The 27,812-nt window shown below is 51.1% G+C and overlaps 1 protein-coding gene across 5 annotated transcripts; it reads right to left on the minus strand.

Annotated features, from left to right (window-relative positions):
• Positions 1–526: 526 nt before the first annotated feature.
• Positions 527–27,746, minus strand: ST14 (ST14 transmembrane serine protease matriptase). Of its 5 annotated transcripts, none has more exons than XM_062594489.1 (19): positions 27,672–27,746; positions 12,996–13,155; positions 12,589–12,716; positions 11,842–11,912; positions 11,206–11,366; positions 10,678–10,713; positions 9,960–10,197; positions 9,528–9,667; positions 8,992–9,089; positions 8,180–8,289; positions 7,063–7,193; positions 6,307–6,411; positions 4,765–4,872; positions 4,011–4,124; positions 3,699–3,824; positions 3,130–3,316; positions 2,359–2,633; positions 1,848–1,984; positions 527–1,267 (listed from the first exon to the last, which is right to left on the minus strand). In XM_062594489.1, exons 1-19 carry the CDS (start codon positions 27,675–27,677, stop codon positions 1,106–1,108), a joined length of 2,493 nt encoding a protein of 830 aa, XP_062450473.1. In that variant the 5' UTR covers positions 27,678–27,746; the 3' UTR covers positions 527–1,105. The 5 variants fall into 5 exon arrangements, with proteins under 5 accessions (XP_062450473.1, XP_062450472.1, XP_062450474.1 ...); XM_062594488.1 differs by lacking the exon at positions 27,672–27,746 and adding an exon at positions 27,150–27,257; XM_062594490.1 differs by lacking the exon at positions 27,672–27,746 and adding an exon at positions 14,407–14,427.
• Between the last annotated feature and the right edge of the window lie 66 nt (positions 27,747–27,812).

Consider the following 27,812-nt stretch of genomic DNA (forward strand, 5'->3'; position numbering starts at 1 on the left):
CAAGCTGCAAGCGATCCTTCAATCACTTCTGCCCCGCTTGCGAAGCAAAGCACCTGGCTGCACCCAGGAAGTCAAGTGATCAAGTCATCGAGTGTATTCTGGGCACCACGGGCTGTACCAGAACACGGGTCCGGTCCGGTGCGTCACCGCGGCGGTACAGCACCGCCTCGCGAGAACAAGCAGCTAAAGCTAGAAGATGTAGCAGCTAAACCACAGCGTAGTGTTAAGGCACTTTGTGGTAATGCCAATCTGCTGAGCTCTCTAGTCAGAAGATGGGTAAGCTGTGAGCGCACAGGGACCTGCACATCAGTCCCTTGAGGTGAGTGAACATGTTTCAGCCAGAACAGTCTCCCTCGGTGCTGCAGCTCTGGACTTGTTCTAGTGACTCCCACCCCGAAGAAAACAAAGTAAGTAAGTTGGCCGAAGGACGGAAGAGATGCCACCGCCTGGGACTGCGCCGAGGGAGGGATCCTACGCGACTTCTCCCCCTCCCCCTCCCCCTCCCCCTCCCCCCCCCATGGTGAGTATTTCCCCCCCCCATCACTCATGACCAGAAAAAGGGGTGCGGATGGCAGTTTGAAAACAAACGCAGGAGATAGAATATATTCTGAAAGCTGTTTTTGGACCTGTCCCAATAAAGTTTGCTTCTAAAAACAGAAAGTCTTTGTTTTTTTTTTAATTTTTTTTTTTCCTATTTATGTATCTTGAATGAACAGCTCTTCCTGGGAGCTGCACTAGCCTGCCCGCAATAGGAAACATCTTCTGTCCAGACATTAATTCTTAAACTGAGGCTGGGTTTCAGAGTGGGATTGCTGGGGGCTAAACCAAAACATCAGCTCGGCTTGCTGGTACCCACACGTTAAATACAGACGAGCAGGTCCTCTGTGCTTGTCTCCAGCCTTTTGCTGCTGTGATGAACAGAGCTACACTTGCAGTCTGTGGCTGGGAGGCCCAGGTGCTTGCAGCGAGGTAGAGGGAAGGTTGAAGTTCACGGTGGAGGCAGCTCTCAGTGCTCCACTCCGTACAGTGTCCCTTCTTCACCGCTGGGGCAGCCCCAGCCAGCGGCGTACAAGACTTACGCGTCCATGTGAACATGAGCGTGTCCCTAGAGGCCAGTCTGCTCTTTGAGCCACTGGCGCAGCTTCGTGAGCCGGGTGTAGACTCCAGGCTTCTGTCGCTGTGCACAGCCATCGCCCCAGCTCACGATGCCAGCCAGGAACATCCGACTACTGGCTTCTACACTGACCAGCGGCCCTCCGGAGTCTCCCTGCACAGAAACAAGTGTTACATGTAAACGTAAGCACCAGCCTAGCACCTTGTCCATTGTGAAGCCCAGCAAGGTGTTATCACTGTCTTCAGGGCTAGCTGGGCTTCCTTCAAAAGCTCTAAAAATTGTAACACAACTCAATCTCAAAAAAGAGTCAAAGTCATGCGTCGATACAATTTGCTCTTCACACCCATTCCAGTTTGGCTATTGTGTCAGCTAAGAAGCAGTTGTACAGATCTGTGCCATATTAAGTGGGGAAATGTGAGAGAAAGTGCCAGAATAAAAAGGGGCTGAACAAATGGGCTGTAAATACTAAGCGTCTCGGTAGCAGCAATATAGTAGAATACTGTTGCTCTGCTTTCCTACACGGTGCGCAGTGCTTGAGACTAAGTCAGTCATTCATCAATATAATTTGCTGCTCATGCTTATTCCAATTTGGCCATTGTCTGAACCGAGATGGAGCCATGGTGATTTGTACTGTATTAAGTAGGTAAGTGTGGCAATATGAGTGAAAGCACCAGAATAAAGCCCCCCCCCCCACCAACAGCAATAAACTAGTGCTCTTGCGCTGCCTTCCTACCTGGCACGCGTCCACACCGCCCGTCAGGATCCCAACGCACATCATGCGCGGCGTCAGCTGGCCAGACAGCAGCTCGTTGCACACGGTCTGGTTGATCAGCCGGATTTCTGCTTTCTGCAGGATGGTGGCACCGCTGCCTGTGAGGATGGAGGGCAAGCACAGGTTAAAGTACCCAGTGTTTTTAAGCAACCAGGCCCTCCCCTACACAAGTTTGTACCTACACACTGCATTCAGGCCTCAGGCACTGAGCAAGTGGCTAATTGCTAGGTAAATCCCCAGTGAAACAACATGCTTTTCCCTAACACCATTTTACCCGCAGGAGTGAGATATTATCTTTGTGAAACCCCAAGAGAACCGTTTGCCTTCAGTCTCGGGACAATATCTATATAGGTTGTAAATTTACAAAGAGAGACAAAGCTACAGCCAGCTCCCCTTTTCCCTAAAGCCATATGCTAAAATATGTCAATGTGCTCCCCCTGCCGCGATCTCACCGGGCACCCCTGGTGCTCACCTCCTTCTGCGGTCGCTCCCCATCCAGTCACCCACAGGTCCTTGCCAGCAGGGAAGTTGTGGGTGGAATCGGGTAGGCAGATGGGTTTGACAACGGAGGAGAAGGTAACAGGCTCTCGCAGCTCCATGACAGCAATATCATAGTCAAAGGTGTAGTCATTGAAATTGGGGTGGGAGATGATGCGCTTGATGGCTCGTGCTTGCACGTTGGCGCTGTTGCGGTTGCGTTGGTCGGTCAGTCCCAGGTAGGCCGTCCAGAGCTTCGGGTCCGAGTAACTGCAAGAGTTGCAACGCATGGGGCAGTGTAAAAGCCCAGTCGCAGAACTGGCGCAGATGTCCCAGCTCGACTGAGATGCAAAAAAACATGGCTTCTATCTTTACAAGTTTCCTTGAGAAGTGCCTTGCCTGCCCATGTGGAAACTGGTTTTTCCTTTTCAGACAAGCAACTGCCTGAAAATGGAAGTGCAACGGTCTGGGTGTCCTGCCCTGGTCCTGCCACCCTGAATCCCACCATCCATGAACCACTGCAGTGCCTGCAGAAGCTCCTGCAAGAACACAGGGCACTGAGGTGATGTTTAAATACATGTGTACTTCAAATGGCTGCTTCCACGTTAAGACAAGAAACTGTCCGAGGTTCATGCAGTGACTGAACCTTCACAGCACCCTGGAGCTTGTCTTACAGAACAGCTGCATTAAGCACCTCCTCGCTCTTCAGCGAGGCAGGCCCCGATTCAGCAAATCTGGCAGAAGCGGAGCGCCAGCTCCTACCTACCTGATGCCCTGCAGGTACCCGAAGCAATGCGCCGCGGACACCAGCCAGTGCGCCGAGATCAGCGAGGCCCCGCAGACGTGGCCCTGGCCCTTGACGTGGAGGCTGACCTGCCACGGCCATTCGCCCACGTCCGAGTTCTGCCCACCGACGATCCGTGACTTCTTCGTGTAGGAGCGGATCCCGCAGCCTTGGGGGAGGAGAGGAGTAAAGGCACTTAGTTGCTCCTGTTTTCACTCAGCACCTCCCCTTCCATCCTCTGGGAATATTACCTACGCCAGAGATGGCTGATGCTATCAGCACAAGAGCGCAAACAGTTTGCTAAATTTGCTAAAAGATTTACTGGCCATGTCAGTTAACGTGCAGATAAACCCCTGCATTATCTGCCCAAGCCTTCCTTAAACATCTTGAACACCACAGACGCTCTGCACGCTGCTAAAGAATGTAGCTTGGCTATTTTCAAATCCAAACTGTCAGGCTGAAACACCCAGCAGCTCTCTCCAGCACTCTGGAGTATTTGTCTAAGAGGTCCAGCCCATAAAAATCTGGCCTCTTGTCCCCGGGGTACTCACTGCAGTTGTCCTCATCAGAATTGTCTTCACAGTCCTTCTCCCCGTCACACTCGGGGTTCTGCTTGCTGATGCAGTACCCGCTGCGGCATTTGTACGTGTATTCCTTGCAGGAGACTGTCGCGGGGGCTGTTGCAGGTAGGCCAAAGGCAGAAGGGTTAGTCCCAGTGCTGGAGAAGAGCCCTTCACCTCTTCTACCCTTCCGCCGTCCCCAGGACGGGGCCACCTCGTGCAAGAACACACGAGATGGCCAGCTGCCAGCAAATCGTAAGAGGCTGCGTTTCAAGGGAAGACCCCTCCGCAGCCCATCCTCACCCCTGTGGCAGGTGCCCTCATCGCTCCCGTCTCCGCAGTCATCCTTGCCGTCACACTTCTGTGTGCTGGGGATGCATTTCCCACTGTCACACTTGAAGCTGTCATCTGAGCAACCTGTGGAAGAAGCAGCTTGTGAGAAATGGCAGGGCAGGGCACAAACACCCTCCACAAGAAAGACCGGGCACAAAGCCTGCAAGACCTCCAGTGCATAGTTGTGCCCATATCTCTTCCTCCCAGGTAGGGAGAGACTCTGCTTACCATGTTCCCAAAGGCCTCCAATGACACGATCCCATCCCAGTCTCATCTGGAGTTCTTGCCCCTGTGCCCCCCTCACCACAACCACAAGGCCTTTGCTTGTCTTAGAGCAGATATAGACACATTTATCCTCTTTCTTCTTGCAGCAGCCACATACAAACCTGTATTTCCTGGGTCCTCAGTCTTTTCTTCTCCAAACTACATATCACCAATTTATGCAATCCTTTCCTTCCCAAGAGCCCTTGCTACCTCCATCTGTGGTCATCCTCATTTCTCTCCTCTGAGCTCGTGCTCAGGGTTCCTGTGCAGACTCCAGAAAAGCTGCAAACGTAGCGCTCTAGGCAAGGCCTTGCTGCACCCAAGGTCAGGCTGGCATTTTGGACTCCTCACATGCCTGTCTCCAGCATGGCACTTGCCTTCCTCAGCTCCATGTGCCTCCACCCAGCTCCTCACCTTGTTCAAGCCCCAGACCCTTCTGCCCGTGTGGCAAGTCACTTACTGCACTGCAGCTCATCGCTGTTGTCGCCGCAGTCGTTCACATTATCACAGACCCAGAACTTTGGCTTGCACCAGCCATTCTGGCACTTGAACTGCTGGTCGGTACAGGCTGGAAAGGGACAGCGAAAAATCAGGTTGAAAAATCAGAGGATAGACCCGAAAATGTGCTCATGGAGTCACCAACTATAGATCTGTCATTGCGTCTACCACAGCACCATGGAAGGATCTGGGCAGCTCTCCCAGCAGGTATCCAGGTGCACATGAACAAGCGCACCAGAAAACACCACAACAGCTGGGGCCACGCGTGCATACACACGTACGCATGCACTACGCTAAAACACAGCATTTCCATGGCTCTGGAGAGCACAGCTATCTGGCATGCCACAGTGTCTTAGCCAGGTAACGACGAAGCCGACCTTAAACAAGCCTAAGAGCAGCAAGAGAGCTGGAGGCAACTACACAACAAAAACAAATGCTACAACCAAAGGGAAAGTACCGAATACCCAGGTCGTTGTGGCCGCTCACTGCCCAGGGCAGTGAGAGGGCAACCAGAGCAGCGGTACACTGCTCCTCAAAGTACAGTCCCTTCCCTCAGAACAAGATCCTAAACCAGGGACCCCCCCCCCCAACTCCTCTAATTAACTCCAGGCCCCAGATAACAACATAATCTATGGGATTTCTCTGTTAACCCAAGAGGAAAAATTGCTGCATGAAGAAACCACCCCCATGCATCACAAAGGTGTTCCAGCCAAATGTGTACTCTGCAATACCTGCCTGTGTTCAGTAACTCAACATGTTTTCATACCAAACACTCAGCTCAGCCAGGCACAGCCAAACCCGCAAGAGCCAGCAAGATTAAATGGAAAAACATGAGGGAGGGACTGGAAAGGGAGAAAGATTCCCCTAGGAGGGAACTTGATCAGAAGGAACCCCCAGCTCTCATACTCACGAAGGATCCTAGACTGAACCTCATACCAACTGCTGCTCACTCCTCTCTGAAAGAGTAAGGCAGTACTCGGGCTGGCAAGCAAGGGAGGCAGCGGGGCCAGCAGCTGGTCTGCAACTCTCAGCACTAAGGTGTGTTCTTACAGGTGTCCCTCTGGAGGGTGGCACATCTGATAGGCACGCAGAGCTAGAGCATACTTTGTGCAATAATTTAAGAGCACCTTTTGAGAGTTGACCTGCCCCTCAGATAGATGCATTGGGAGTGCTGTTGGAAAGGAGGCAAAAGCAGAGCTTTGCCACCAACTGTGGGGCTCATCACCTCTGCACACGTTCCTCTCCAACCAAACAGCAGCTCAGCAAGCCACAGAAGGCACTGCACAATCCTTGCTAAAGAGAGCCCACACAGGGGCTTCTCTCTGCAGTTCTTCTCATGATGCCAGATTATATGATGCCCACATTCAGTTCTAATTTTTCCCTCCTGCATTCTCCAAAACAACAGCAGTTAAACAGAACAGGGTCGGAGCACATACCCCCCAGTCACTCTCGGGCAGCACAGCCCTTCCTGTAAGAAGCCAGAAGAAATACAGGACAGACTTACTGCAGGCTCTCTCATCGCTGCCATCTACGCAGTCCAGCCACCCGTCGCAGCGCATGGTTTTGTCGATGCAGCGGCCAGTGCTGCAGGTAAACTTGCCAGGGCAGGCTGAGAGGGAGGAAAGGGATCAAATGACAAGGCAACACCTCTGTACCCTCCCCAGCTACCAGCCATTCTCAGCTCCAGGACTTCCTGAAGTACATATGATTTCTGTGCATTTTACAACCCTCAGTGGATCTCTCCTTCGCTAGCTTATCCAATCACTCATGTCAATTTTTAGCCTCTTTCGGCAAGTTTTGCAGCTCGGCTCTCAACAGGAACTTCCTTTTGAATCTAGTTCTTGCTAGCTTCACACCACGGCCCTTAGTTCTTGCATTGCCCTTGGGGTCAGCTAGTTAGCAATTTGTACCGTGTCACATCCATTCCTACATGCTCAGCAGGCAGAAGCCAGCTTGGCTGTGAAATAATGTCAGAGAATGAACTGGGTTCCCCCGGGAAATTTCTGCAAAGGACACAACTTTGCCATTATTCAGGGTAACCTGCTTACAGCATCCAACATTAAAAATACCTTTTCTCAGAACAAAGCAGGAATACAAAGAAGTTTGCAGTTAAACACACACGCCCCTAATGCCTCAGGAAAGCGTGCTTCCCAATTTATAGGGCAACGTAAGCGGAGAAGAGGGACACCCTCCAGTTCCTTAGTCTGCAGCACACCTGAGGCAAACTAGCTCCCCCCACAGACTCCCGATTTCAACTCACGATCGCTGGAGTCATAGGACAGGTACTCAGCAGAGAAGCCAGTGTCCGTGTAGGATGAGTCCGAGTGGAACCGGACCTGTATTTTACTGGTCGTACTGGTCACCACAAACTGGGAGCGCTCCCCACAGTACCTAGAGGGAATGAGAGCAAAGATTAGGGCTACAGAGTCAGCACTGAGCAGCTTTTCTTCCATTCCTGAATCCCCCACCACCACATGGGGTCACTTTACACACCCTGATGGCAAAGGAGGCAGGAAAACAAGAGGTCTGAGCCCAGCATGGATCGCTGGACCTTGAAGTCTGTGCATAGGAGCCAAATTACCCTGCAGACATCAGAAGATTTAGGCCAATAGCAAACACTACCAAGCTGTGACCCTGACAATGATTTAGGAGCGAGTTCATCAAGACCCCTGCCTGACACACTCATCGTTGCATTTCTTTGATCTCGGATCAGTTGCATCTTTGGATGCGGGCAGAGTAATGCCACAGCATCGGGCGGGTTAGCAGGAATCACTGTTACATAGGCCTCACTGCAAGAACTAGCTAGGACTGTGGATCCAGGTTCTGACTTTGCAAGTCCATCTCTTCACGGAAGGGTCAGCTCTCCTGCCAAGAACACTGGGAAGCAACACTGCTCCCTTCCCCTGTGCAGCACCAAGAGGTGTGTTTGGCCTGGCTTACACTAATTTGTATAATAGCAAACAGCAAGTGTAACAGTAAATGCATCGCATAATGCAATGTGATTACCCTAACAACGGAGATTTGCTCGTTCAAGCAAAATCATGCCAGATGTTTCTGTAGAGATCTGCCTTTCCGCACGCGAGGCATGTGATGTGATGCTTCACAGCCTGCGTTCTGGAGTTTTTTTTCAGCTGCAGCACACAACAAGCCCTCAGGCTATTCTCTCCAGAACCACGTGTGTGGCTCTCCCTTCTCCATCAGGCACTGAACTGTGAGAGCAGATCAGACCCAAGCACCTCCTGCCTGCTGATACCGCAAACAGCAACAGCGCGCTTGTTCAAGGAAACCACAGGTACCCTATAACTAAACACAATCCCTCCCCTCATGGGGCCCAAACCAGCCACTACCAACCTTGTTCGTGAGCGCCTGACACCTACCTCGTGCTGTTGACCTCCACGTAGTCCTTGGTGCAGGAGCTGACAGGGATCCCGGGCTCCAGCACAAAGAACATGTTGAAGCGCACCTTCACATTCTTCTTCGAGGGGACCTGCAAGGAGACGGCGGGGCAAAAGGGACCAGAGTCAGGGGCACATTGTTTTCTGAAGCACAGAAAATGTAAATATAGACAGAGACTTCCTGGGAAAATATACAGAAATATATATCTATATTTCTAAATATAGAAATATATAGACTATATTTCTATATAGAGAATATATAGACTTCCTGGGAAAAAGGTTGCATTTAGAGGGAGGGATAGAAGATAACTGAAGAAGGAAAAGAAGGGAAACACAAATACCAGCTTCCTAAAAAGCCACTATTCCTCACTTCGTCATTTAGTCAGTTCGCTTGCCTTATTGACCCCAGGATCCCACATTAAAGAAGCATACGGGCAGGGACCGATGCCAGACCTCAGTCAACAAGCCTGCTCTGCTAGGGCAGAAGGTTTCTCCCACCACCAGCTTTGCCGCCAAGTGACCGGCCTGTCCCAAGGTCGAAATTCTCCGTGGTTTGGGTAAAGCTAGGGACTGGGCTGCTCTGCCTACGGTTTATCACGGACTAAATGCCACAAGTTGCAGGCCTCTCACAGCTTCTTCTGCCTCTGACACCAGTCTTAAAGCTCTCCTCCAGTCATGCCAGACTCTTGGCTTCTAGGCAACATTCGCTGCTGTGAGCTCACTTGTGCCATGTACCGTATAAGTAGGTTCATTTGACAAAGTAATTAAGGCAAGGAGCAGACCCTATCTCTTACCTCTATGTTCCAGACACAGTCCGTGGTCGGTGGGTAGTGTGCTGGGTAATAGGGCGTGGTAAAGGTGCCACTCTCTCCTTTCAGTGTCCCACCGCAGACTAGAAGATGAGCAGGAAGACAAAAACTGGTTAAAGATTCAAAGAGATAAGGCTTTCCCAAGTCTTAGCTGGCTATTGCCCGAGGCAGGAAGGGAGGTGCATACAATAGCCTCTAATAAGGTTAAGTTGATCTCTGGAGAGAGCAGCTCTGCTCCAAGGCTTGGAGCAAACCCAAGAGACCAATTAGGTACTTCCTGCATACATCAATCTGCATGTCTAATCCAACATAATTCTTATTTTGTCCTCCTCAGGGGACATCATTATAGCAGCCAAGAGCATTGTGGGCAAGGCAAGCTCTACGAGCAAGAAGGCGACCTGCTTCCAAATCTCTTAGGCTTGAAAATATCCCTGGCAACCTCAGTACAGCCAGAGCTGTGCCTCTCTATTTAGTTGTGCAAAGAAGAGGCGGTGGGGGACTGGGCCAAGGCCTCCACTCACCTGTCATCTTTGGGAGCTGGAAGAACTCAGCCTTAAAGCCAGGGAATCTCCCCTCCTTGTTGGTAACCAGTGTGACAAGCATGACGTTCTGGGAGGACAGGAAAGTCAGGTTGTAGGAAGGGGCGTAATTCCCACAGAGCCTAAGAAAAAAAGAAAAAGAAATGGACAAAATCCATTAGATACATCTGCATAGAGAGCCCTGGGCAGCACAGATGACTCCTGAGCAGGGACAGGAGCTCAGTTACCAGGAGGAGTTTCCTGAAGACCAACATCACCCTCCCACATCTCACACCAGGACTTAGTGCCACACAGGAACCTAATGAGGGGCTAACGGGAACCTCTTTTCTTCCCATCTTGGGAGTTAACATGAATCCCTCTCCCTCCTGTCTCCTCACCCAAGGGGGAAGGACGGCCAAGCCCCAAGGAACTCACCTCACCACAGCATCATGCTCCACAAGGCTTAGAGAGTTATACACCTTGATATAGTCACTCCCGTCTGTGCACTGCTCCAGTTCCAGAGTCTTGAAGGTCAGGCTGATGATGGAGCCGGCATCAGCTCTCAGTGTCCAGTAGCAGAGAGCATTGTTGGGATACGGGCTGTTAGGGAACCCTGGTGTGGTGAAACTGGTAATTTCCCCTTCCTTGGCATGGAGGGCAAAAACGCAGCTATCTGCCCAGGAGAATAGGGAACAGTTAACAGGGCAAAGGAGGTGTAAGACAGGTATTTCCTCCAGATGCAGGGTAAGAAGCAGAGGACAGCTGAGGCATGGGAGTTCTGTCCCATCTTCCTCTGAGATACAGTGTGTGGCACTCCTGTTACTCCTCACCTGCCTGTAGGCTGTCCCTAGTGAGATGCCAGCACCATGCTCTCTCCCAGGGAGCACCCTTCCTCATCTCCCTCCATCTACATAGTGAAGCACAGTGGCACAGAAGTGTAGACCGTGACACCCACCACCGCTAGATAACACTAGGGTCTGTACCACAATATGGCCACCCCCAAAACAGCTCTGAGCAGCACATGCAGCTCTCCCTCACACACCGTGCACCCCTCTTCAGGCCCTTCCCCACCCTCACAAAGGAAATAACGACTCCAGAGAGGCCTGGGGATGCAAAGAGGCTATTACCAGTGAGACTGAAGAACTGTACTTACTGTCTCGTGCAGAACGAGCTATGCTGGGGTCAACAGCTGCAGGAGGAAACAGAGGTGTTGTTATCCTTTGGGTTGTTGTTAGTCTTTGTGTGCAAGCCTGCAGAGGTCCCCGGGATCTGCATTCATTTGGCCTTGCTTGCGGGGTGTCCACCTGCAAGCTGGCAGGGGGGAAGCTGTTCCATTCCCGCACTCGCCAAGGAGAGCCCCACCGTGGGCTCTGGGGACCTGAGTGATCAAGCTTTTCTTCTGCAGGAGGAAGGATTTATCCCTGGCCCTCTCCAGACAGGTTTAGAAGAGAACACAGAGTTCAACTGAAGGGGAGCATTCACACAGGCATCCCCGGTCTGCATGGGCCATCAAGTCTGTGCTGGTACAGCAAGTCAATCCCTGCAGCCGAGGTGCCCAAAGGAGGGGCGTGATGAGTGGTTTATCCACCCAGTGAAATGCCAGGCACCTTGTGTTCAGTGCTTCCCCCTTCCCCTGTCCCATCGCACACCGAGGCCCAGCAATCGCTGAGCCAGCACTCACGGAAAGCGACGATCGACTCCACCTTCAACACAGGGTTTCGCAGCCGGGGGTTCAGCCTCTGGATCAAGTTCTGCTTGTCAGCCATGGCCTTGTCGAGATCCTTCTCCCGGTACTTGGGGACAAAGAACTCTGACCAGTAGTAGGCAATGACACTGCCTTCGCTGCAGGGAAGGGCGATTATGCGGTGAGAGCAAGGACAGACACGGGAGTGCTGAAGTACCACGGGAAAGGGCCAGGCTGCTTGACAAGCTATTTTCGGAGAGTGGCCATGGGGAAAGGAGAGTGTTAATGATAAACTAAACAAACTGTGGGCCAGCAAAGGCCCCCGTCAGCCTGGGGAGTCCCTCTCCAAGCTGCCAGGAACCACCTACTACGTTTCATGAGGCTCTGCAGCACCATACCTTGATTTTCACAAGACATCTCCCTCAGCACGAAATGAGGCAGACTGGCAGAAAACAATACGCTGGCTTAGCTCAGGTTGCTTTTCCCTGCCCACCCTTCACCAGGCTCAGGATGGCTATTGAGGAGTGTCCATCCACAGCAGTCCAGGAAAGAGCCTCTACAGCTGTGTGAGACTCCCAGCATTACCCTCCTCCATTCCCAAGTTGGGTTCAGACAGCACCTCCTCATGCTTACCTGAACGCAGTTATTACTGTCTCCTTGTGGTAAGGACCAATATCTGCATGACTCTTGTAGATCTCCTCCACCTGAAAGGAGTTTAAAGCAGGATGTTCAGCAAGTCTAGAAGCAGGGAGGAGAAAGGCTAAAGACAGATAGAACTTCAAGCCTGTCACAGAAAAAGAGGGCATGTATCAGGCATCCCTGAATTACAGGAATCTGAAGCGGCAGAAGAGAAGTGGAAAGCTCAGAAATCCCCAGACTCTTACATACTACAGCCCCACTCTGACTCAGGTCCTCTGGCTCTTCTCCAAGGAAAGCTCGAGAACACAAACCTGAGGGGAAAGGCAAGACCTGCCACATCTTCAGCACTAAGGGTGGATATCCCTGCAGCTGGCTCCTGCCTCAGCCCGAGCCCGAAGGCCTGCCTCCTGCTCAGCTGCAGAGCTGCGTTCGTTCTCTGGCCCAAAACACCAGCTGACTGGTCTGCTGAGCCTGGGATTCGCCCAGCTGGCTTCATATGGCACACTGGGTCTCAGAGGCAGGGAGATACCGTGGCACTGGGCTGGAGTTTGACAGTGAGATCTAATTAAAAGGCATACTGCCTGCCCACAGCCCTGTGCATTATGCGACTCACAAGGACAGGGGAGACTCAGAGGTGCAAGAAAGTTCCCAGCAGCCTTGTATAGAAGATCCCTGCAGTCATGGGTCAAGAGAAACAGCTGGCCTGCTGTTTCAGTGGGAGGCATCCAAGAAATCTCTTACCGTGCTCTTCACCTTCTTGGCAAGCATGGCGAACTCTGGGGTGCTGGAGTTCTCGTAAGCGTCGAGGAAGTCCCAGTTCAGAACCCGCAAGTGGCCATTGAAAACCTTCCGGATGGCCACGTTCCTGACTGGAAGGTAACGTTTCACAGACAGAAAGGCTGTCAGGACAAGGACTGAAGCACAGCAAGTCCCTAGTGACAGGGATCAGGGCAGGGCATCCCCCCATTTTCTTGAGCTGCCTGGGGCCTCTGGGTGTTACTGGAGTAGCTAAAAAGGGCACATGTGAGCAACACGTGGTAACTGAATTGCTTCCAAGTTCACGGCAGTGGGGATATGACCCACCACATTGCCCGATATGCCACTACCTAACCCTTCCAGAATTAGCCACAGCTTAACATCACACTCACATTTGAAGTGCCAAACCAGGAGGCCAGTGACAAGAGAGACAAGTAGGAAAACAACAAGCATGATGGTGATGACTACCCATCGCTTTGGCCCATGCTTCTCCACCTTCTTGGAGTTCATGGCAGGGAGGAACTCGACCCCTTCGTCCAGGTTGTTCATGTCCTAGGAGGGAAGAGAGGGCAGAGCAATGAAAAGGCCATTCCTAAAGCTCAGTTCAGAGAGGTCCAACCGTGAATAAAATTATCACACAAGACACACATAAAGGATAGAGCAGAACTATCTGTCAAGTGCAACTCCTGTCGTACAGCCTCAGAGCATCACATGAGAGCACAAAGCATCCCTTGGTGCCAGCAACTCCACGGTCACCCCCCAACAGGATGAACACTGAAGGATTCAGCTTGCAGATACACAGTATCAGCAGGTGACTTTTCCTCATTCACAAACACCTACTTCCTTCTTGGGCCTCATCCAAGGTGACCAGTTCAAGCAAACTCTGGGGCAAGCCCCCACACACCCCATGACCGTGGCACGTCACAACCGCAGAACCTCCAAGATCTCTGCCTTCCGGCAGATGAAACCGCTGCCAGAAATTCACCCCTCCAAAACGCTCGCTATGTGACAGGTGTGTCACCCTTGCGAGCTATAAATAGCATTCCCGTAAAAGAAGAAACTGAGCATGAATTCTTTGCACATTTCCTGGTCCAACACAGAGCTCCTATATTTTTGCCTGGGATTTCCCTTCAGAGCAAACACCAGTTAAAAGAAATAAAGCAAATAAGTTAGGAAACACGTAACAAAACCCCACAGCTCATAACCAACCAGACTTCCAGAAGCAAACATTTTGGCTACGAACGAACAGCTCTCAAAGGCAGCCGCCCTGCAAAGAGGAAGAACATCAGCCACGCGCAGCTATCACAGGGCTCCGAGTGAACAAATCGCGCTGGGAGGCAGGACTCCTGGCTTCGGCCTCCCACGCCGGGAGGGCCCCGGGCTAGGCGGCCTCTCAGCTCTCCTGAGGTTGGGATTTTCCTCAGGAGCTGTGCCTCCCACCGGGTGAGGGTCCAGCAGCTCAGGGAAAGCAGCAGCCAGCACGCAACCACGCAAGCAAGCAGGCTGAATTTGCAGAGGCCCCGCTCTGCAGGCACGCAGACACCAGGGCTCCCAGCGCAGCGACTCAGAGGCAGGGACGGAGTTTGAACTTCTAGCCCCAAGCCCACACGCAGCGCTGCTGCCCCACGCCGCACCAGGTCACGGAGAGGAAGGTCTCCAACACAACGGAGCCCTGTATCCGCTGCGCACGCACAGGCAGAAACTCGGGACAGCAGGGAGCGTCAGCAAGCCCTTCGTTAGTCAGAGTTTCACTTTCACCAGCCCGGGGCTCATCTGCCCTCCATCTTTTCCCTTCCCCGGTACCTGCTGCCAGTAAACGCTCCTGCCGGGGAGAGAACCAGAGTAGTGCTTTTCATCCTCAGATCAGAGCAAGGTGGAGAGAGACAATCTACTTCCCATCTTGGCACGCTCTTGATGAGACAAGCTTGCCTCGCGTGTCCACCCAGACTACAGAGAGAGAAGGAGGGATTACCTAATGCTCTTACAAAATCTGGAGCGTGTAGCTGAGAGATCCGAGCCACGGATCTGTAGTCTGGAGAAAACCAGAAACCTGAGAGAGGTTTCAGTCCCACCTTCCCTACCCTCTAACATGAGCAGAGCTCTTGCAAACAGCCGCAGACCTAACTGCCTTCAGAGGATGTCAGAAAGGTCTGGAGCATCCTTACAGGCAGACTTGCGAAGCCTGGGTCCTCACTCCATACCCCAGCACTGCTGGCTGCCTCCTCTCCTCCTCAGAGGTGGCCTCACTCCTGCACTAGCACGCGTGGTGAGAGCCGACCATATCCTCTGCTTTGACAGGGCTCTCTCACACATGTCTAGGGCTCCTCAGACAGGAACAGCCCCTAGGTGAGGACATCTCACCTTCTCAGCCACCACCTTCCTGTTTCTCCCTCTGTCGTTCCCCTCCTGGGCCTTACCGGGCAGGGTGTCCAGCAGCCTCCCGGCTCCGCGACTGGGCAGAAACACAGGGCCCTGGATGACAGCAACGACGCGGCACCACAAAGTGCCGACTAGCACAAATTCACGGCATTCAAACACAGTTCTACGCTTTGGAAGAGGTAACTTTGTCTCCACAAGCACGATGCCAGATCAGATGTTGCCAGTCCTATCTCAGCAAGTCTGAGAGCCCAGGGCTGACATAAACATATACCAACTGCTCAAGTTAACTCAACTGAAATGTCACAAACTCCCAAAAGTCAGAAAAAAAAAATCAAAGGGCATCAAGTCACCAACAACAGAGACCTCTGAGCCCACTATGCTCTTGCTCCAGACCCAGGTGACAAGTTGTCCTCTCTCTGCTTCTGGCTTTATCACCCAAATCTTCCCTTGCAGATTAGCCCAACTCCCACTTGTATCATTCTCCCATTCATTCTGCCCTTCTCTTAATCCAACCTCTGTCCCTTCCTGCCATGTTCTTTCCTTGCACAGCTCCTCCCACCATACTCACCTCACCAAAGCCTCTCCTCCCTTAAGGAGTGGCCTACAATAGAAAGGGATAGGGCAGGGGAGGCACCTTACACCTAATTTGCAAAAGACTTTGTAAATTTAATCCTCTGCTAACACTTACTAAAAGGCTATCAAGATTAGGGGAAGGTATTAGTCTTCACATCCTTTACTTTCAGAATAATCTGAATTTATCATTGGACAGCTCTCCACCACAGCATGACAGAGGTGAAAAGAGACCTCATTCATTTATTTAACTGTTACTTACTTCATCAGGCGGAGCAAAAAGAAACCGACCTGAACCACACCATCTCTGAGGTGCCAGAGCATCTCTGTCTTCGATATCAAACCACAACCAGAAAAAAAAAAAAACATAAGACCTTCCACAGAAGAAACTCCCACGGGGTATATTAGCCACAAAGCCATTCCCCCCATCTAGCTTGGGAAGTTGCTGAGCTGCAGATCAGTGGATCCTGGGAGCAGTCACCAGCGAGGCATCACTGTTGCCTCTTCCAGGCAGTTGCTACGGACTGCTGTCAGGCACTGAGCAAGACATATCATTGCTCTGATCCTAAGACAGTTTTTGGGATCAGCCAGCTCTGCCAGGTGTATCTTTGCCTGAGTTGTCCCTTTCACAGGGGCCTTTAACTTCTGCTGATGCACAAACTGCTGCTGTCGCTCTCTTAAAATGGAAATAACTGTTTGGCTCTCACAGTCACAGAGAAAAAACTTGAAAATGTAAACCAAGGAAACTTAAATCAAGGAATGGTTCCTTTAAAGTCAAGATTGCCTTAAGTTTGACTCCCCATCTTTGAACATTCAGAAAGATCCATCTGGCTCCCATCAGTTTCCAAAGCATACAGGACATCCCCTAAAAGCCCTCTGCTTGGGACCCTTCCAGCCAAGCCCTGCCAGGTATAGAAAATAATCTGGCCACAGATCTCACAAGCATCTCCCATCTCCCACTGTGATGGTGCTTGCAGAGCTAAGCCTTTCCTTGACTTCCAATAAGTCACTGCTGTTTGCAAATGAAAGGTATTTAATTTGCTTCTCACACCTGCGGGAGCCTGCAGCAAGGAAATAGCCCCCAGGGCTTAAATGATATATCTTTTCACAAAGCAGCAGCCTTCCCAGACTTCCCGGGGTCAGCGAGAAAAAGCTGCCTGTCCTTAGCTCAGAGAGGCAATGTCTGTGTTTGTCCTGAGGAGCAACTCCTGGGCGCAAGCGGTTAAATCTCTGCCTTAATACTGCACTCCTCCGGCAGGCTGAATTCTACCAGATGGTGTTTCTTTCCTGAAAGAGGGATCCCGCGCATCTAGCGGGGAGGAATGGCATTAAAGGGCTGTGGCAGCAGCAAAACGACACAAAGAACTCGGGCCTGCTCCGGCTGCTGGGAGAGCAAAGGAAACCCTACTCAAAGCCTCGTCTCCCTAGGAAGGCATGACAGCAACGGTATAACGCAATCCGTACTGCCCACTGTCCTTCCAGGGTCCAGGCGCTCATAACATCGAACACACAGAGAGCCAGAGTCCTACTCCAAAAGAGCTCACCATGGGGACAGCATCACCAAGTGGAAGCTATGTGCTCCAGCCTCCAGAGCTCCAGTCCTTCCAACAAGGAGACGTGACCATATCTTCCATGGCTGCAACTGCCCAGCAGCCTGCAGCCCCAGGGCTGAGCATACCTTCAGCCCTCCGCAAAATCCCCCAAAATTCAGTTTCAGCAAGCAAATGAGGAGACCAAATCGTCTCTCAGACAAATCTGAGGCTCAGTTGCGGGTAGAAGATCCTGCTGTACAAGAAGACTCAGCTCCACGGCTGAAGCATTTTAACGCTCTCTTAGAACTAAAGGTTGTGTCCTTTCAAAGCCCAAACTCTTGGACATGAGCAATTAATTACTGTGATTAAACAGGGAAGAAAATACAGCTTCCCTCCCCCATTACACAAATAAACATGCACCCCTCCCTTGGTGGCTTCAACCCAACCAAAGGAAGCTAGGCAAGGAAACTCACAAACCAAGCTTTCTTCTGAGAATTTCTCTGCTCCTCTTGGGAAAAAGGACTACAGATCTTAAACCTGACAATGTTTCCAGCATGTCACTGTCAGTTGCCCTTTTTTTTAGAGCTGAGACAGCAGTCAGATCCACAGCACCAAAGGTAATTAAAGGAGTGTGGAGACTCTTAGATTATTGTTATTATTTTTACCCTTGTGTAAGTGCATAAGCAGTAACAGAGGTTGTGTTCCTTGCAAAAGTTGCCCAGTGATCAGAGAGGTATATGAGAATGGATATACCAGGTTTCTTTCCCTGCCCTCTGTTTTGAATTCAAGATCTCACCTTCTCCCTTCCTGATGCCTTATGTACATATTCCCCAGCCTCCTCCACAGGCATTTGTATGAAGCTGCTCTGAAGAGTTGTTGCATACTGCAGGCTGGGTAAGCAGCCCTGATCCCAGCCTAGTATCTTGTCAATACAAGGCAAAGGATCTGAAGCATCCCCCAAGTGCTACAGGAATGCTCAGCTGGATTACGTCAGAAAGATTTCAAACAGGGCCTCACGTCCAGAGCTCTGAGTAAGAGGCTGAATCTTCTCTGCCCACACTCAGTGCAAATAAGCACCCATTTGACCTTATTGTCGGACACGACCGGACCCAAACAGCACTGCTCAAGCATCTGCTCCTCCCGCCCTTGAGATCAGCTCCTGCCTCAACTCTCGCAGAAAACTCTGGTACTGTTTCAGGAAGAGATCATTGGTGTTTAGCAGACTCTCATGAGAATAAACTTCTCAGAAACTCTTGATAAGAAAAGTATAGAAACACCGTAGGGTGCTTCTTGCTGCCCTACACATCCCCTTTGCTGCTGCCACTCCTGCTCATCAGGGAACAGTAGCTCCGCTGGGGCACTGGCCACCTCTTCTCAAAACTAGACAGAAACCAGCAGAGACCAGAGACAAAAAGCAAGAAGTGGTCAAAAGTTCATAGTTACAGCAAGAGAGACACAACTAAGAGTTTATCTCCATTAGCTGCAAGCTTGTAAATACATTTCCCTTGCACCACATATTCCCTTTCTGGAACGCCTTAATCACAACAGTAAGTACATTTGTAAATCGGAGAGAGGATCTGAATGCATGTCCTGCTTGAACCTCATCCGTGACTGTCCAGGAACCAGTCACTAGCACAAAGTGACTCAAGGTCTGAGTCTCCCATCCTTCTCAAGGAAACTATTTCAATAAACATTAATAACAGAAAACCTCCCCTGATAGTCTCCCCACATTAGTCACGGGTTCGGTTACTTCATCTTACTCCTCTTCACTCAGTCCTCACCATCAGGCACCTCAGGGATTTCTATTGTAGGAAGAGAGTTTCAGATTAGAGCATCAGCCAGGCTGGTTTGACCACTGCAGCCACGCAGCGTCCCGGGAGGAAAGTCACGTGCCAATCAAGTGAAAGGGTGAGAAAGACATCAGCCAGCCATTTAGCACAGCAGTCAAGGTCCTGCTGCTGGGATGAGGAGACAGGACACATCAGCACAGGATTCCCTGGCAGCAAAAAGTTCTCTCTGTACAAGAGTGAGGTTTTTGAACAACAGTAACCCTCATAGGCACAGAGGAAAATACACCTTCTCCAAGGCACCGTATCACACTCCATTTTACTTCCAACAGGCCAAAAGCTCTGGGAGGACAAAAAGGAGCATCTTCTACACCAGAACATGCCTGGGATTCTTAATGCCCTTAATACCTGGGAGGGACAGTGGGGTGAAGGAAGAAGAGTTAGGAATTAAAGTGCTTAACTCCCCTGGGCTGCCTTGCACATACAAGCCTTTTTATGAACTGGAAGAGCAAGCAGTGGCCCCAGTTGGCAGGAGCTGAGGCTAGAACTGGTGGTCAGAGCCCCAGGCTGGGAACTGTGGTGCGGGGAACCAAAGTATCCTATGTGACGCCAAACAAGTCCTTCTCATCTCTTAAATGCTTTGATTTTCCATCAAAACTAAGCCAAAGGTCAGCGCTCTCACATTCTTCATCTGGTTTTGCTGGGTCCACCAGTTCTTCTGTGTCTCAGTTTCCCCAAGTACACAGTCAATGAGGAAACTTGGAGAAGGACTGTGCACAGGTAGATTTATATACTGCTTGGTGGTCTCCTGCATACAACTCCTCAGAGCAGAGAGTGCGGAGAGTAGCGAATCCTGTGCATAAACAAACCTCTTCACTCCTCCTCTATAAACCAGATGCAAAATATATTTTTAGACAGGAACCACAATCTGCATGACTGGACAAACCAGAAGATGGAGGAGTGACTAATTCCGGCAGTGGGAAACCCAGCAGGCACACAACAGTGGTGGGAACTGCCACAATAGGCTCCGGGCTGGAAATGCTTCACTGGAAAGCAGAAATATCCTCCAGCAAAGGCCAGGAAGAGTCACAGAGTAGTACCCCTCAGGACAAGAGTTTCTGGGATGTTTACAAAGCACTGGTCCACTTGGGGTCAGCAACTCTCACACAAGGCGATTTCAGGCTTGTTTGAAGGCTCCAGCAAGACAGCTTGATGTAGCCCAGGCACCAGAAGCCCACACTGCTCTCCCCTCCCAGATGTGTACTACCCTTCTCACTCAGAGTCTCTGCCTAGGTCACTGGATGCTGGCCCACAGACCTGCTGGACTCCTGGCTAGGAGTTTCACCTACCCTTTATCACCAATGGTTGATTTATTTGCCCAGGACAAAAGGGTTATGGGGTTCAGCTGCTTTCCTGGATCTCTACTGCATTCCAGTATCAGCTCACCTGTCACAATGGTGCTCAGGGCCAAGACACACAGATCACAGAGCAAAAGAATGTGTGCGCGACCCGGGCAGTCTCATCCAGCCCTGCAGCCAGCATAGCTTGAGAAGCTACTTCTCCACAGCCTGGGTCGGTCACTGTGCTCCAGGTCTGCGTGAACCCGCAGGGACCAGAAAGTTGCACAAGACCCATCATTTCACACTAATGTACCTGGCCAAGAAAAGGAATCCATGCAAACGAAAGTCAGAGAGGGTCTGGGGGAGGACCGCTTGAACGAAGTACAGTAGTTGGACTATGTGGCTTGACTCCTAATTACACCCTTGAGATCCTAGCCTGTGTGTCCAAGAGGCAGTTCCCACCCCCCACCCTCCTTTTCCAGCCACACTTGCCTCAGCTGGTGTTTAATAAAAGCTAAAATAGCACATGGGCAGTTCCGTGCTGGAAAAGAAAGGAGCAAAACCCATCAGCTCCAGGTACCGTCAACAAGCCAGGTTCGGACCTTGGCACACACCAGCCTTGGAGATCAACGGGCTGGGCTTGTAGATGCCCCATCCCTGCTGAAGGGAGACTGCCTGTCTCAGAATGATCTACATCCAAGTAAATCCAACTTGTCAGCCGAACCAAGGGTGTTAGTTGCTCCCTTTGGCACCAGTGGCACAGCTCCTTTAGAGCAAACAGTGGGCAAGATCACATCCCATAGTCTTTTCCCACTGCAGATTTTGTGAAAATATTTTATTCTCTCAAATCTGAGATTTTCATGTAATCACTTGGTGGGGAGGGGGAACAGAAATCATGACTTAGGTGATATTTGAACTGTCCGCATTCAGGTGGCTAAGCCGGGAGCTCAGTAAAGAAAGAGAAAAGAACCATTCGAAAGGGCGATTCACATCTTGGGCACCCTCCAAGGCTTTACTAAGTAAGTAAGGCTAATCTGCTCCAGGGCAGAGAGGGAAGAGAAACCTATATTTTCAAAGCCTGACTGAAACAATACTCATCTGAAATTTCCCAATTACACTGAAAGCCAACACCAGCTTTGTAGTGCTGGCATAATGGGAAACCCGGTTTCCCACAAGAAAAATATCTAAAAGCTGCTGACATATGGCATGCACAGTATGCAGCTTGCTTCACTCAAATATCTCAAAGAACAGCTACACAACCCTTGAGATCAGCTCCTGCCTCAACTCTCGCAGAAAACTCTGGTACTGTTTCAGGAAGAGATCATTGGTGTTTAGCAGACTCTCACGAGAATAAACTTCTCAGAAACTCTTGATAAGAAAAGTATAGAAACAGCATACACAGATCTAAGTTTCACTGAGGCATATTTGTGCCGTGTTGCAAGAACATGGACAGTAAAGCCCTGAAGAAACTTTGCTAGCATTTTATTTTTCTTTTTCAGTTCCTTATTATGGGCAATTACACTATAAAATGATGGCATCTGACCTAAAGAGGGAATATGGAGCAGGAAATAAGGGACACACAGTCCTCTAGACTGCCCACCTTCCTGGCACACAGGGCATGTGCAATAGGGAAAGATAAAAGTCACACACTTATTTCTAGTCTTAGGCTCACGTCTTAGGCTCGGTTCTCTGCAGCATTCAATCACTCTGTGACCATCCTGAGTCATACGAGAAACTGAATTCCATTATGTTTATTACAGAAGAAACTAAGTTAATGTTTGCACAGGACAGCACAGCCTTGGCTCACTGCCCTGCATCAGGCTCACCAGGCAGCTGTTTCATGCAACACGGCAGCTCATGGAAGTGCTCACACTTCTATTTGTGTTTCGTTGTAGCAGAGACTTTTACATAAAAGGCCTCATAATTCTTGGGGGGAAGTGGGAACTAAAACCACCTTACATGCCTGACATATGCAGCTGTAAACCATGAAACTTTCCCCTACAGCATACTTATTTCCGAAGACCAGAAAAGAAAAAAATGCCACAGATGTAAAAAGCTTATTTAAAATACTCTTAAATCTTCCTTGGTACAGAAAGTACTCTTTGAACAACAAAAATGCCCTCAAGTAGCCTGACAAAAACAGCTGTGCTCCAGACTTGGATGGAATTCTCCAAGCTCATCTTTGCGTTTCACTCAGTCTCTACTGACTCTCAGGTTTGAGGGTCACCTGGCCCAAGACAGTGGACTTGCCTGGAGCCAACAGCACGGGGAAGGCCAGCATCTCCTACTAAACAAAGCCTTGTGCTACCACAGCAGAGCATGGGCTCAAAGGGGCCTCTTGGTTTGAGCTTTCATAAACGAAATCTCGGTCAAGGCATCTTTTGCAGGTCAAATGTCCTGTCTGCTAGTACTTCAGCATCACACTCAGCAGGCAGCCATCAGCAGCAACTTTCTTCAGTAGAATGCATCTTTGGGCTAGCAAACACATAATTATTTCAAAACAAAACTTACAAACTCCCCGCCTCCGGCAGGGCTCCAAAGGTGGGTGGAGTGGGCAGGTCCCTCACAAGGTAGCAGAACCATCACCTTTAACATGATGCTGCTCTGGGACAAATCTATCCCCACCAGCAGCTGTGTTAGCTCCCCTCCCTTTTGCCCTAGTGTATTGGCCAGATGCCACAGGACCTTTGTTTGCAAGGGTGGCCCCAGTGGCCTTTGGATGGAAACTGCATATTGCATCCTGGGCAAGGCGAGAACCTTTGGTCCGACACATTCTCTGTGGCCAGCCCTCAGCACTCTCTCTTTGTACCCTCAAGAGTTATACGAAACGATCTTTTGTTTGCAGAGCAAAGGTCTCTCGTACTCTCAGTCAGCCCCAGCCCCGTTTTCTCATCGAGCCTTCCTTATTCCTGTTTGCCTTTGGCAAGAACAGCAGTAAAACTGGCCTGAGCAGCAGCTCAGCTACCAGTCAGTTCACACTATGCGAGAGAAAAGCTCTGCAGCTTTCCAAGGAGTAGTAGCTTCCCCTCACACCACACGCAAGAGTTATAGCAGCTTCTCTGCCACAGGAGGAAGTGTAGCTGTTGCAAAACACTTTGATTTGCTTCACCGTCATGTTTAGAGGGAGCCAAGTCCAACAACAGTTGGCCCACAAGGGACAAACTCCTCAGCTAGAATTACTTACTATGAGGAGAGCAGCTGATGTTAATATAGGTGAAAAAATCTTGTGAGAGGTTTGCACATCCTTTTCTATTGAGTATTTTCCCCCAACATAGTAAACACCCAACTGCTCACTGGCCCAGTCAGCAGCAGCCACAACGGCTATTCCCACACCAGCTGCAGGCAAAGACTGGTACAACACACAGAGAGAGGTCAAGACCAGACTGGGGGCTGCACCCCAGGGACAGGTCTTCCAAGGAACCAGCCTTAAGCCCTTCCTGTTCTCCTCATCGCCCAGGCAGCCATGGGGAGTTGGGTGGACACACAGGGACAGATAGGAGTTCAAAACTGAATGCAGACCTTCAAAAGTCATGCAGTAGTCAGCGTGACTGCAGTAGAAGCCTTCACAGAGCAGCTGACCTGCTAGCCAAGATCCAGATGCTGTTACGGACTCTGGACAGACATTCCACCTCATGACCCCCCAAAGAGCAGGGGAAATGAGTCACAAGGAAGACCGCTGAGCAGACTGTGCAGATCTGAACACGGCATTGCTCCATCATCCCCATCCACAAGCATCACCAGAAAGCGCTGGTACTGTTTCTCCACATCTGCAGGGAGAGACTCCCAGACCAGATCAGCTCCTTTTTGCACAAGGAGGGGAGGATGTGGCACGCTGCTGCTTCTCGCAGCTCAGCCTTAGTATGAATGAGCCCCTCGAGCATTTAGCTCCACAACGAAGATTTCTCAAAGGCACATCCGTCCCACCAGCACTGCCGTAACCAGCAGGGAACTCCCCGACACGAGCACGGCTCCGCCAGCCTCGCAAACCAACCTTCTGTCAGGAGAACATCGCAGGCAGCTATGGCTGTACTTTGAGCAGTGATGTCACTCCAGCCTGGCCAGGTGACAGGGACCTCATGCAGAACAGTATCAGCGAGACCAATTCCTTCCTTACTTTTCAGGAGTCACTGCAGCCCAGTTACATGAAGGACCACCTGGCTGGAGGCAAGGCTGGAGGCCAACCTCCTCCTCAGTGCTAAAGGAACTGGCTCCTTTGCCACCGTCAGATGACAAAGGCTGAGCCCAGGCCTCAGAGATCTGCCACACGGAGCTCCCAGGGGAGCTACAAAAGCACTGTTTTCATATTGCTAGTCCATTTTCGAAACAGCTCTGTAGCTCTGCGATTTTGAAGGCTGTCCCAACTGACCCTCAACTAGGAAGAACAGCCAAGACTGTGGCTTAAACTTGCTTACTTTCAGAGCGCGCAAATAAAACACCGGTTAATTAACAAAGCCACAAAGCCCTTGGTTAAAGTGAGGCCTGCCGAAGACTAGAACTGGTTTAGTTGGATCTGTTGCTAAACAACATAGGTTCACTCACTGTAAACAGTTCACCTCTGCGTAGTTTATCTTACTCATGTCACCGCAGTCTACTTTATTTAAGTTGAACTCAAAATCATCAGAGCTATTTTAACACAGACAGTAACACGACATAACCTCCAAACGAACCGCTCCACCGTGACAGCCAGGAATTTCCCTTTTCCAACGGAAAGGCCACAAAGCGCCCTGTTCTCCTGATCTTACCCGACGGCGGAAATCAGACCAGGGATGCGGAGGGGGAAACGGTGCTTCCGAGCCCTGCTCGACAGCTGCTGCCTAGCCTGACCTCCCGCCTCTTGCCGACTGCACCAGCTCAGCCGCTCACCCCTACCGCCCGGCGGCCCCGGAGCCAAAGCGGCCGGGCCCGATCCGCCGCGGAGGCCGAAGGAGCGGAAGCACGCTGCGGCCAAGGCGGCTCAGCCCCGCGGGCGGCTCCGCCGGGACGCGCGGCGCCGGCAGAGCGCCCAAGTCCCTCCCGGGCCGCGCAGGTGGGAGAAGCGGGCGGCTCCTCGGCCGGGAGCGCCGCGCCGCCCCGGCGCAGCACGGCCCGGCCCGGCCCGGCCCGGCCCGGCCCGGCGCCCCGCTCACCTCGGCGCGGGCGCTGTACTTCATGCCGCGCTCCATGGCGAGCCGCGGCTGCGGCGCCGCTCCGGCCGCCACGGCGCGGCGCTCCCCGCGCTGCCCCGCCGCGACGCGGTGCGATGGGCGCCGCCTCCCGGCCCCTCCTCCTCCTCCCCCCTCCTCCTCCTCCTCCTCGCAGGTGAGCGCGGCCGGAAGCACCGCGCTTCGCCCGCCCGGCCCGCAGCGAGCGGCGGGCTTCCCGGCGGCGCCCTTCTGCTGCTCGTTCTGCTCTGGGAAATCAAGCCAGGAAAATCTTTCTTCTCTTCCACCGACACGAGCTGCCTCTCAGCCAGCGAGGGGCTCGCTAGCACCGTCCTGCTCCCGCGCAACACACCTTCAGCACAGCCCAGCTCTTGTCCCTTCTGGGGCGACAACAACTATCACGTTACGAAGCCTCCTCGCCTTAAAGAAGGCGCTCTAGCGCACACATTTGCCCCACGGACAAGCCTGCTGTTCCTAACACCTCACTAACTTCTTGTACACTCAAGGTGTGCCAAAGCAAACCCTTCCCTTAACCTCAGAGCGAAGCCTGCTCTCAGCAAAGCTGCAGCACCGCCACAAGGAGCCATCTCTTACCAAGCGGAGGGGACCACACGCAAAGCCACCATCAGCACAGCGGTCCGGCAGAAACTGCACGGGTATCCAAACTCGGCCCTCACGAGAGCCGCACACGTAACAGCAACAGCTCCCAGCGGTGGTACAAGCTAATGTTCAGCTGTGCTCCCAGAGAAGAAGGGGAAGGACCCGAGGCAAAGTCCTGAGTTTCAAGAAAGCTCTAATACAGATCTGATAGAGGGCTTTTAGCATTGAAATCCACATTCCTGACACAGTCTTACATCATCTTTCCTGGAAAGATGACTCCCCCACACCCTAATTTTTAAGCTTCTCATTTTCAAGGGTACATCAAGATAAAAGGTAGCTGGACCAGCAACATTTTTCTTGGACAGACTTTGAGTTCGGTTTTTCCCTTCTCAGCATTACACGTGATAGTCTACATCAACAAGTAATAAGCCCATTGGACTATTTGAAAGATTAGCTGGCATCCCACTGCCAATCTGAATCTTCTAACACCAATTCCATCCAGCCTTGAAAATGACTTTCTTCCCCCCACACTTGTGTCTTTAAATTTCCCAGAACTCTGTTTTTAGCATAACAGAAGTTGCCCATTGATTCACATGCAGCAGGGAGATGCTTGCTGGGTTACCTCTGCTTCCCCTGGCTCTAAAATGTGTCGCACAGAGCAAAAGCTTTGAGTTCTTTTTGCAGGTCTGGGGGGGGGGGGAAAGGGTGGTCTCAGATCTTTGATCCCGCTGTTTTCTTTTTCCACGAGAAATATAGCATAACTTCTGTGCTTTCGTAGAAATACCTCTGCCACCGCCTTCCCTGCTCCCTCACCAGCTACTGGAATCCCATTCACTCCCTGAGCACAGCACAGCAGGAACTATCTCCCGATTAAGGCATTCCCCTTCAAAAGGTGGCTTTGTTAGTCAGTCTGCTGAAACTACCCAACCGGCTGATGTCAGGAGCTGCTCTCTGCTCTCTCGCCCAGGTCCAGCCCAGTGCTCTGGTTTTACAGCCACTCCCTCCCTGGCTGACTGCAGGTGCTTCAGTTTGACTTAATACCCCAGCAAAACAGCATTAGGTATACAGCAGCTACTCTGAACTGAACCAGTGCTCTCTCTTTCTGCAAATTTCTCCTCTTCAGCCTTTTTGGCGTGCAGGTGCCAGACAAGCACTGCGCTCTGGGATCTGGCTAATGAGAGCAAAACACAGACTCACCCTTTGAGGCCTAAGGTGCCTCTTGCATAGGTCTGTGACTCCTGCTGGTTTCATGTAGAGCTGTGAACCCTCAGTGTTTCCTGCCATTCAAGCCACTGACACTTGAAAACTAATTCATCAATCCAACTGGCTCTTTGAACAAGGGAATGCAATCGCTGCTGGGAAAGGAGAAAGCAATATATGTGGCAATATAAAATACTACCTAGCTGGGAGGCAATTGTTTTAGAATCCTAAATGAAAGATAGGATTCCTGTTTCTTAGCTGCTAAAGCAATGATTTATTTAGTGCCTGTGCTGCAGTAATGGCTAAGCAGTCACGGTAGCTCAGGGCCCCTTTTTCTGGGCACTGTACAGACCCAGATCATTGAAGCAGTAATTCTCAATAAGCAGTTTGTCACGTGCTTTTGCAGCGACAGACACTTGCATGGGTCTCCAGTTTGACTGAAGGATGCCAAGCCCAGCCAAGTCACTGTCTCCAGTATGAAGGAGGGTGTAATTGAAGCAAAAAGATCAAATAACTTACCCACATGCAGTGGCAATAATCAGCAACAAACAAAGCCTCGGTTTCTTCTCACCTATATCGGTTCATTAAATCAAAGCTGTCACTTCTTCCTTGTCTTTTTGTATCAGTGTGGCCACAACAGTATTCTGGCAGCAGCACGAT

This window comes from Rhea pennata, chromosome 24, assembly GCF_028389875.1.
Source record: "Rhea pennata isolate bPtePen1 chromosome 24, bPtePen1.pri, whole genome shotgun sequence".
Taxonomy (NCBI): domain Eukaryota; kingdom Metazoa; phylum Chordata; class Aves; order Rheiformes; family Rheidae; genus Rhea; species Rhea pennata.